Below are 11311 nucleotides of genomic sequence, written 5' to 3'. Positions count from 1 at the left end.
ACCATCATTAAGTTTGCTGATGACACAACACTGGTAGGCCTGATCACCGACAATGATGAGACAGCCTATAGGGAGGAGGTCAGAGACCTGACCGTGTGGGGCAAGGACAACAACCTCTCCCTCAATGTGATCAAGACAAAGGAGATGATTGTGGACTACAGGAAAAGGAAGACTGAGCATGCCCCCATTCTCATCGATGGGGCTGTAGTGGAGCAGGTTGAGAGCTTCAAGTTCCTTGGCGTCCACATCACCAACAAACTAACATGGTCCAAGCACTCCAAGACAGTCGTGAAGAGGACATGACAAAACCTATTGCCCCTCAGGAGACTGAAAAGATTTGGCATGGGTCCTCAGATCCACAAAAGGTTTTACAGCCGCACCATCGAGAGCATCCTGATGTGTTGCATCACTGCCTGGTATGGCAACTGCTCGGCCTCCGACCACAAGGCGCTACAGAGGGTAGTGCGTACGGCCCAGAACATCACCTGGGCCAAGCTTCCTGCTCGCCAGGACCTCTATACCAGGTGGTGTCAGAAGAAGGCCCTAAAAATTGTCAAAGACTCCAGCCACCCTAGTCATAGACTGTTCTCTCTGCTACCGAATGGCAAGCGGTACCGGAGCGCCAAGTCTAGGTCCAAGAAACTTCTAAATAGCTTCTACCCACAAGCCATAAGACTCCTGAACAGCTAATCAAATGGCTACCTAGACTATTTGCATTGCCCCCCTTCATTGATTCTTTCACACACCCTTGACTGCAGTTCACAATGTCCACAGCCTTTAAATGTTCTTCTATTTTTCTGTCTTATTGGATCATGTTGTCAGGCATGGTTTGTCTGACAGAAATAACATCTATGTAAAATATTCTGTAACAAGTGTTGTTTTTGTGCTCAATGGTGGATCTATTCATAATTATTTAGTAGCTGCTGCTATTTAGTAGCTGCTGCTACTCTCTGTTATTATCTATGCATAGCCACTTTAATAACTCTACCTACATGTACATAATTACCTCAATTACTGTACCTCGACACCGGTGACCCCCCGCACATTGACTCTGTACTGGTACCCCCTGTATATAGCCCCGCTATTGTTATTTACTGTTGCTCTTTAATTATTTGTTATTCTTATCGCTTACTTTTTTAGGGATTTTCTTAAAACTGCATTGTTGGTTAAGGGCTTGTAAGGAAGCATTTCACTGTAAGGTCTACACCTGTTGTATTCGGTGGATGTGACAATTAACATTTGATTTGAACTACTGTACTGGCCCCATCAGCATAGAGCTGAATGAAATAAAACAAAGGTAAAACATGAATGTGTGTTCATTTACACTGGACCATAATAGGTTATTCCCTCTTGTAAACGTTATTTGTACAGTTTTTAACCCATTTGTTCTACCTTTAATATTTAATTCATTCCATAAAAACAAAAAAACAGGTACAGTGGAAATGCCTTGTAAATCTGGCCTCAAGACAACAGTTTTAGGGGCAGTCTTCAATGTTTTCGTAAACACTATTAGTTTTCCCGTTGACACTATGTGAAGAATAATGTGAGCTTTGGTTAGAACTGATTGACCATACTTTTGAATTAGCTGCTACAGCCCTTAATTCATGCATATTCTTCATGTTGAAATCACCTGTGGTTTGGGTGACCCACCTGTGACCACTTTGAGACAAGGTGTTAGACCTACCATCATCTTTTTTATCACTGACTTTGCCTCCGCAGATTCCAAAGAAGGTCAGAAACACAGGGATAAACACTATACCATGGACCGCCCCGAACAAAATGACCAAGAACATGATCTTAAAGAAGGTTCTGAAGATGTAGCTCTCAGCAGCAGACAGCACCACCACTCCTAAGATAGTGGACACAGCTCCCTGTATGATGGGATACCCCAAGTGATAGACAGCATCTACAGCCTTCTTATTAGCGGTGACCTCTTTGCTAGAGACAAAAGCATAGGAAATGTGAGCAGAAAAATCCACTGAGAAACCAATGCAGATGACAAGATTGATCATGGATACAGAGTCTAGATTGACATCCCATAATGCCATGAAACCAGCAACACCCACTATGACAGAAGCAATGGCAAAGGTCACCCACAGAGAACATATGGGGTTGGGGATCAACATGAGGGAGATCACCAGCATGGCAAGAGTGGCAACTACAATGTTTTGGATGGTATTACTAACAATGACTGCATACTGGTCAAAGTATATGAAAGCAGGGTGGTAAACAACCAACTTTTCTGAACAACCATTAGCTGTCTCTCGAAGCTTATTCAACATGTTCTTTTCATCAACAGCTGTACTGACGTTGATTGTCTGAATAAACATACGTGAGGCAATTATGACTTGTTTTGAAATATTCACATCTTGTGTGAAATCTGATAGTTGTAAAAATGCAGGTAAACTATCCATGAAAATTGTTTTGTCATTTGGATTTGAAACTCGACCTGATTTCACATATTCATTAAGCCAAGAGAGGGTCATATTTTTAGCAACCAATGATCGACCATCCAACGTTAGACTCTCAAAACGTTCAAGACAAGTATCAAGACGCTCTCGAGCAGTTTTGTCCCAATATTGAAACTTACTGTCAGTCACAACAACCATAACATTTGGACCATACTCTGAAAAGTATTGGTCCTCATTATCGTAATAGCTACCCACATATGAGCTATCAGCTGCTAGGTTTTTAAGGTCTATGCCTTCTTGGATTTGGAAGCAACCATAGATACTTGAGCCCAAATATCCAGCATAGAGCAGGATCACAAACACCTTGGTCCAAGTATTTGTTAGAAATGGCCCATAGTACATCTTAAAGAAGTTGTTAATGGGCATTGGCTCCTCTTTTCCCGTTTCCTGGTCATATGCCCCTCCTACACAGCAGATATTGTACTTTTCAGGACTATCCTCTGGTTCTGGAACCTTCATGCATGTCAGCCAGTGTCTGTTGCCCTTTTCACGACTCCCATTCAATGCCAGAAATGCACCAAAGAAGGTAATATTGTACAAGTAACAGAACAGGACAGCTGTACCAGTATACATACAAAAGGATTGTACAGAACCAAAGGGAGTTAACAGACCAATATAGAAGGCCAGGGCATCAGTTAGTGTTGTGATGGTGATAGAGACAGCTGCGTCTTTGTATGTAGCTGCCATACGGTCCTCTACGTTGTCATGAACTTGAGTCTGCTGCCAGCAGGAAATCATGATGAACATGTCGTCAACACCAATTCCTGTGGAGAAAATGCACTCTCTTATAAAATGTCAAACCTAGTTTATACCGGTGTTCACTCCTGTGATCACATCAGAGTACAGGTAAATCGGGAGTTGCCGGAACAGAAAGTGAGGTACCGGAATGCATAAATATGTATTTATTGTATAATAAAGCATTGCATGCATATCATTGCATTTTCGTAAAGAGCAGTAGAGTAGAGGCACATATGGGGAACATTTTAAGCCTATAAAGTCCGGGAAAATAATTAGCATTTAATAAAAGGATTTCATCCAATTCTAAATAATTTTACATGACTGGAGACTTTAGCAGAATATTTTTAATGCCAAACAAAGGATGGAAATGACAGGCTACTTTGATACTGACAAACTGATATCAATAAAAACAACCTCATCTTGAATCCGTCAATAGCCAATGCATTGGTGTGTGGATACACACATATTGTACAATATGAGGAGGAAAATATAGTCCTGAAAAAGCTTTCCAGTTTCACTGACTCACTCACTGATGTGCAGCTCACTCACCGGCGATGGCCGATGCGCTCATGCTGAAAACCTATCCCACTGGGCACACACTAGTTGAATCAACGTTGTTTCAACGCAATTCGCCAACGTATTGTGACGTGGAATCGGCGTGTTAAATACATGGGATTTGAAAAAAGTAATCAACCAGTACTGTTTCAGCTCATTTCAACCAGCATTGTAAACATTGAAATTAGGGTAAAACTTCAACTTCAATACATTGATGTAACCTGACTAACAGGTTGTTACATCAATTCAATTGCAACATAATCGTCAGAAGAACTATGTACACTACCGTTCAAAAGCTTGGGGTCACTTAGACATTTTTGAAAGAAAAGCAATTTTTTTGGTCCATTAAAATAACATCAAATTGATCAGAAATACAGTGTAGACATTGTTAATGTTGTAAATTACTATTGTAGCTGGAAACAGTTGATTTTTAATGGAATATCTACATAGGCATACAGAGGCCAATTATCAGCAACAATCAATCCTGTGTTCCAATGGCACGCTGTGTTAGCTAATCCAAGTTCATCATTTTAAAAGGCTAATTGATCATTAGAAAACCCTTTTGCAATCATGTTAGCACAGCTGAAAACTGTTGTGTTGATTAAAGAAGCAATAAAACTGGCCTTCTTTAGACTAGTAGAGTATCTGGAGCATCAGCATTTCAGGGCAGCAGGTGGCCTAGTGGTTAGAGTGTTGGGCCAGTAAGCGAAAGGTTGCTGGATCGATTCCCTGAGCTGACGGGGTAAAAATCTGTTGTTATGCCGCTGAACAAGGCAGTAAGCCCACTGTTCCCTGGTAAAGAAGAATTTGTTCTTAACTGACTTGCCTAGTTAAACAAAATTTGTGGGTTTGATTACAGGCTACAAATGGCCAGAAACAAAGACTTTCTTGTTCTGAGAAATTGCCAAGAAACTGAAGATCTTGTACAACACTGTGTACTACTTCCTTCACAGAACAGCGCCAACTGGCTCTAACCAGATTAGAAAGAGGAGTGGGAGGCCCTGTTGTACAACTGAGCAAGAGGACTTGTACATTAGAGTGTCTAGTTTGAGAAACAGATGCCTCACAAGTCCTCAACTGGCAGCTTCATTAAATAGTACCCGCAAAACACCAGTCTCAACATCAACAGTGAAGAGGCGACTCCGGGATGCTGGCCTTCTAGGCAGAGTTGCAAAGAAAAAGCCGTATCTCAGACTGGCCAGTAAAAATAAAAGATTAAGATGGGCAAAAGAACACAGACTCTGGACAGAGGAAGATTGGAAAAAAGTGTTATGGATAGACAAATCTAAGTTTGAGTTCGGATCACAAAGAAGAATATTTGTGAGACGCAGAAAAAATGAAAAGATGCTGGAGGAGTGCTTGACGCCATCTTTCAAGCATGGTGGAGGCAATGTGATGGTCTGGGGGTTCTTTGGTTGTGGTAAAAGTATGAGATTTGTATAGGGTAAAAGGGATCTTGAAGAAGGAAGGCTATCACTCCATTTTGCAATGCCATGCCATACCCTGTGGACGGCGCTGAATTGGAGCCAATTTCCTCCTACAACAGGACAATGACCCAAAGCACAGCTCCAAACTTTGCTTGAACTATTTAGGGAAGAAGCAGTCAGCTGGTATTCTGTCTATAATGGAGTGGCCAGCACAGTCACCGGATCTCAACCCTATTGAGCTGTTGTGGGAGCAGCTTGGCCGTATGATAGGTAAAAAGTTCCCATCAAGCCAATCCAACTTGTGGGAGGTTCTTCAGGAAGCATGGGGTGAAATCTCTTCAGATTACCTCAACAAATTCACAACTGGAATGCCAAAGGTCTGCAAGGCTGTAATTGCTGCAAATGGAGGATTCTTTGACGAAAGCAAAGTTTGAAGGACACAATTATTATTTAAATTAAAAATCCTTATTTATAGGGAGAAATTTACCATGTGAATTTGTTAAAGAAATGGAATGCATGTGATGTAGTCTACTCTATCCCCCGAAGGCGTACACAGAGACCAAGCCGGCGGAGGTGCCACTGGGGGAGCAGCTGAGACAAGAAGCAGGAGCTGACGGAGTTGCTCGGCCGGAACCAGGATGTGTTCTCCAGTGAATCGGGACACACCTATCTGGCACAGCATCAACACCAACCCCGGGAAAAGGGTGAAGTTGAGACCCTACCGCATACCAGAAGCAGGGAGAAAGGCCGTCAGGACCGTGGTAAAAACGATGTTGGAAGCTGAAAGCCCCATAGTGCAGCCCCATAGTGTTGGTGCCGAAACCAGACAGCACCATTCGCTTCTGTAATGATTTTAGAAAGTTAAATGAAATCTCAAAGTTCGACGCCTACCCCATGCCCCGAATTGATGAACTAATAGAACAGCTAGGGACCTCCCGATTTATCAGCACGCTCGACCTGATGAAGGGTTATTGGCAGGTGCCCTTAGCTCCCGAGGCAAGGGTGAAGACTTATTTCGCCACCCCTGACGGGCTGTTCCACTACCGGAAGCTGCCCTTTGGGTTGCACGGGGCCCCAGCCACCTTCCAGAGGTTGATGGACTGGGTTCTCCGTCCCCTTCGCGAGTACGCGGTGGCCTACCTCGTTGATATTGTAATCCATGGGAGCGAGCGGGAGACCCATCTAAACCAGGTGAACGCGGTATTGCAGGCCTTACGGGGGCGGGGCTAAAAGCCAACCCATGGAAATGTTGGCTCGGCCTACGGGAGGCTGAGTACCTGGGCTACATGATCGGGAGGGGATGTGTAAAACCCCAGGTGAAGAAAGTGGATGTGATTCGGGACTGGCCCCGCCCCCTCACCAAGAAGCAGATACGCACGTTTGTGGGGTTGACTAGTTACTACCGGAGATTTATCCCACACTTTTCCTCCCGAGCCAGCCCTCTGACAGATCTGACCAGGTTGCCGTCTGCCCGCCCAGGTGACGTGGACCGAGGAGCCGGAGAAAGCCTTCCAGGACCTAAAGGGCGCCCTGTGTTCTGGACCCGTGCTGGTGACCCCGGGCTTCTCCAAACCACTAGTGGTACAGACCGATGCGTCCGAAACAGGGGTGGGTGCCGTCCTATCACAGCTACAAGAAGGTGAGGAACACCAAGTCGTATACATTAGCCGGAAGCTGTTGCTACGGGAACAAAAATATTCCACTGTGGAGAAAGAATGTCTAGCGATCAAGTGGGCGCTGGAGACGTTGAAATATCTCTTACTGGGATGGCACTTATGTTGAAATTGAGTTGAAAATTACACAGACTTAAAAAATTGTTTTCATCCAATATTAAATAGTGAAAGTCTAAACATTCCTTGCACATTCTTCAATTTGCTGTCTTAAAATTCTGGCGATCCTACCACTCTAGATAATCTATAGAACATAAAATATATATTTTTAAATAAGATTGATTGCGTATGTCTTCACACCCCCAGAGTTAATACTCGGTGGAAGCACGAATGGCAGCCATTACAGCTGTGAATCGTTTTCCATAAAATTCTACCAACCTTGCACAACTCTTAGGGAAACAAATATTCATTGTTTTTGTCATAATTGATCAAGCTCAGTAAATTCGGAGTGAGGATGGGTTTTTGTAGGCTACATTGACATCTGATTTGCTCAAAGGACACCATCATTAAAATATTGAAGCTTTATTGGATATTTGGAAGTTTAGTAAGATCCCAAAATTCAAGATTTTAATAACAATACACTTTTACCTTTGAATATTTAATATGTTATTAATAATATGCAGTACACTATCCAAACAGAAGGTACATCTCTTTCAAATATATTGAATATTGATATTTGGTTGCGTTCACAATTCAATATCCAGTTTTTCAGATTAATGATTGACATGTTGGATTGACGTCTCCATCTTAACCTAAAATGTGATTTTATTTAGTCCTATTCTTCAACTTAGATTATTGGTTGGGATGGAGATGTGAATAACTTGTAGATTCAATGTGAAATCAACCAACCGTCCTTCATATACAAGACAATATCCAAAGATAAAAGTCTTGTCAGTTCAGGGATTCAAACCTTTTGGTTAATGTAATGGCCCAACGCTCTAACCGCTAGGCTACCTGCCGCACTTAAATATACCAGTAGGAGTCAATGTTCAGGCAGAAATCATTGGATTGTGGCTTCATGTTTCATTTCAATATACCTCATTATTTAGATTGATAGCATGACATTGAAACAATGACGTTGATTCAAATAAAATGTCTAATCAAATCTAAAATTCTATATAATTTCAACCACACAATATATCTTGAATATAGAATGAAAAAGATTTTTGTGGAATTTTCAATGTTTACAACGCTGGTTGAAATGAGATGAAAACAGTACTGGTTGATGACTTTTTTCAAATCCAATGTATTTTCCACGTTGATTCCACGTCACAATATGTAGACAAATTCTGTTAAAACAATGTTGATTCAACCAGTGTGTGCCCAGTGGGATCTTCCTCTTGTTTTACTTTGTACCTAGGCTACTGTTTGCTCAATAGGCCTATTTGGAAGTTGCTCAAATATTTTAGTAGCCTACAGACAGATTAGTGTCTTCTCTTTTCAGCAGGAGCCATTTGCTTTCCAACCTGTGTTTCCTGCAATTGTATTTGAAATATTGCGAAAGGCCTGTCTAGGTTGTATGCTGTTCACTGACAGATTTGCTGCACGTTCCTGACTGTAGGCTATGCCTTGTGATTGGGCTACACACAATTCACAGCTAGGCTATTTTTAAAAAGAAGCTATTGCTCCTCTATGGCTAAATTATAGGCCTATTAGTAGCATTCTGTAGTTTTACTCTGTAGTATTACTAATATTACTACTATTGTTACTATTATTAGTAGTAGTATTATTACTACTATTAATACTACTAGTATTGTAGTATTAGTAGTATTATGATTTATTACATTTCTTCCTGAACAGACAGCAGTCATTCTATAACTTTATTTATCAGGGGTGTTGTAGCACTTCCAGCACACTTCCTGCGGCTATGATTCTATAAGGAATTAAATGATGAAGTGCTACACTGGAGAGATAAATGTTGCAGACTCATGTCTATCAGAGCAGAGAGAGGGAGAGCAATCATAGAAAGTTAATCTCATTCTAGTTCTGTGAGAGACACAGGCACGCTTCTCTATCTCAACACAGCAAGGACTATGCGTTGGTCTCAATTTAACATAGGCTAGCTACGATGTTGCGCAAACCATAAGCCCGGGCCGTTGTTATGATAGATGATTTGTGCCACAGGTGGTTTGTTTACGTTTCTACCATTGTGGCTATATGGAGTAGGCTTACAGCTCTGTCTAGTGGCCGCTTCATTGACAACTGTAGGATTCTAGTGAAACCTAACCCTTTCCCTAACCTTAACCTCATTCTCCTAACCTGCTACGTTAATTCACCTAACTTGCTGTGTTAGTTCTCCTAACCTACCATGTTAATTCCCCTAACCTGCCATGTTAATTATCCTTACCTGCTACATTAGTTTTCCTAACCTGCTATGTAAACAAACCATCTGTGGTGACAAATCCTTAGTATCACCACACCGGCTCAAATTAAGAAATGGGTTTATTGTACAACAATGAGAGTTTGTAAGCTTACCCAGAATCAGGAATGGAGCTGTTGCCACAGTCATAGCGAAGGGCATCCCACAGTACAGCAACAACCCAAAACTGGACAGCACTGCCATACCAGCTGAGAGGACACCAAAGGTTGCCACCCACACCTTGTTCCTCACACAGTCCAACCTAGGGAAGAAAAACACAACATTCGTCCCTGTAGGTAAATGCTGATAAGTAGGCCTAGTGCTCTCTGATATGCCTTAACATCAGTAATGCAGTCACATTGTGGATTAGTCTAGCTTCAGTTAGACCTCATGAACACTGTTATTATGATTTTCAATTGAGGTGTCCTATGTTGACTGATCATTTTGAACGGTATTGAAATGTAAAAGTTACAAAACCTACCTCAAACAAGATATGATAGAAAAATTGATGGCCAGGGCATATGTCAATGAGAAGAGAGGAATGATTGAGTCAGAGCTCTTCTCAAACTCTTCATCCCTTGATATGGATGTAAAGTAAGATATTGTCATCTGCAAAGACAAATACGAATATACAAATATCAGATATCCAGTTAACATATTAGTAAAACAACTCAAGATATTCAAATAATCAAATCCTCATGACACTACATGGTTTATATGGAGCTTAATGTGGAGTGTGATCAATTCTGCAGGTCACTTGGTGAGAAGACACCCATCATACACAAGTTGACCATTTTTTTTATTTGTTTCATCTCTAAAACAGAGTACTCACGCCTTCTTCTTTTGTCATCTTGGAAGCAGTCTCTATAAACTTATTTAGCCACATGGTATTTCTAGTTTGGTTGTCTTCTTTTAAGAAGTAAAATAGTCTAATTGCCTCTGCGCTTTCAATTTCAGTCAATCCACTTTTCAGTTTCACACCACCAATTTCAGATGCAATGAAAATTCTGCCATTATATGGGTAGTTAATCGTTGTCGTGGTAACATCACCAGGAGGTTTTACAATATCAAAGATTGAATTTGACACACACACACCACCTTTCTTAACACATAGATCTTTAAAAGCGAATGCACCAATTGTCATGTCTGTTACATTTCTGTCCATTTCAAATATGTTTGTTAAAGCAGTAGATGTGAGGATATTTTGTCCAGGCTTCACAATTATGAGAGATGCAAAGGTCCCTTCAGTATAGAGTCGCAGACGAGAGAAGTCACTATCACTCTGTGGAAAGTACTGTTTGACTACTTGTCGTTCATGTTTGGCAGGTCCATCCATAGGAGTAAACATCTCTTCAATGCCATTTGCTTCTCTGTCCGCAAGGAAGTAAAATCCTCCGCCAAGACCCGCAGAAATGAACATGGGAAGAATCAAAAACCACCAGGGGTGTCTACCAACAAAGCCCCCAAGTATTTCAAATCCCCTAGCTATAGGCTTTTCAACGCAGTCTGTTTTGCACCTAGCCATTTTCTATTCTCTTTTTCAAGTCGTACTATGAGAAAAAAAACTTGGCTTGAAATATATCTGCATCTCTGTTGATATCACAGCCATAAACTATACTTCATCTGAACATAGCAACATGATAACGTTCCTCTGAAGAGCTCTAATCAGTAATAGATCTGACAGCACTGGATGTGATCCTTTAACAACCACGATGACTGCGTCAGGGCAATTCATATGGTTACATATTAACAAATAAGGTGGTTACCTATCCAGTTTACTTATTGTAGCTATGGAAAGTACTTCTCTGGTTTCCTTATAATAGTCCATCCATTAGTCAAGCGATTAGAGCGTTGGGCCAGTAACCGAAAGGTTACTCGAAACCCCGAGCGGACAAGGTAAAATTCTGTCGTTCCCACTGTTCCCCGGGCGCCGAAGACGTGGATGTCGATTAAGGCAGCCCCCCCGCACCTCTCTGATTCAGAGGCGTTGGGTTAAATGCGGAAGACACATTTCAGTTGGAGGCATTCAGTTGTACAACTGACTAGGTATCCCCCCCAAAGTATTCTGAAGATGAAGGAAGTAAACTGATT

General features: G+C 41.6%; 1 protein-coding gene across 2 annotated transcripts; it reads right to left on the bottom strand.

The window, feature by feature from the left end:
• Window positions 1-1200: 1200 nt before the first annotated feature.
• On the bottom strand, window positions 1201-11101 carry LOC115195657 (patched domain-containing protein 3-like). 2 transcript variants are annotated; one of them, XM_029755746.1, is made up of 4 exons: window positions 10987-11101; window positions 9702-9829; window positions 9337-9482; window positions 1201-3235 (listed from the first exon to the last, which is right to left on the bottom strand). In XM_029755746.1, exons 2-4 carry the CDS (start codon window positions 9827-9829, stop codon window positions 1476-1478), a joined length of 2034 nt encoding a protein of 677 aa, XP_029611606.1. In that variant the 5' UTR covers window positions 10987-11101; the 3' UTR covers window positions 1201-1475. The 2 variants fall into 2 exon arrangements, with proteins under 2 accessions (XP_029611606.1, XP_029611605.1); XM_029755745.1 differs by lacking the exon at window positions 10987-11101 and adding an exon at window positions 10053-10941.
• Window positions 11102-11311: the final 210 nt, after the last annotated feature.

This window comes from Salmo trutta, chromosome 6 (assembly GCF_901001165.1).
Source record: "Salmo trutta chromosome 6, fSalTru1.1, whole genome shotgun sequence".
Classification (NCBI taxonomy): Eukaryota; Metazoa; Chordata; class Actinopteri; order Salmoniformes; family Salmonidae; genus Salmo; species Salmo trutta.
The sequence above is the reverse complement of the archived record's forward strand: the minus strand, read 5'-3'. Positions and strand labels throughout refer to the sequence as shown.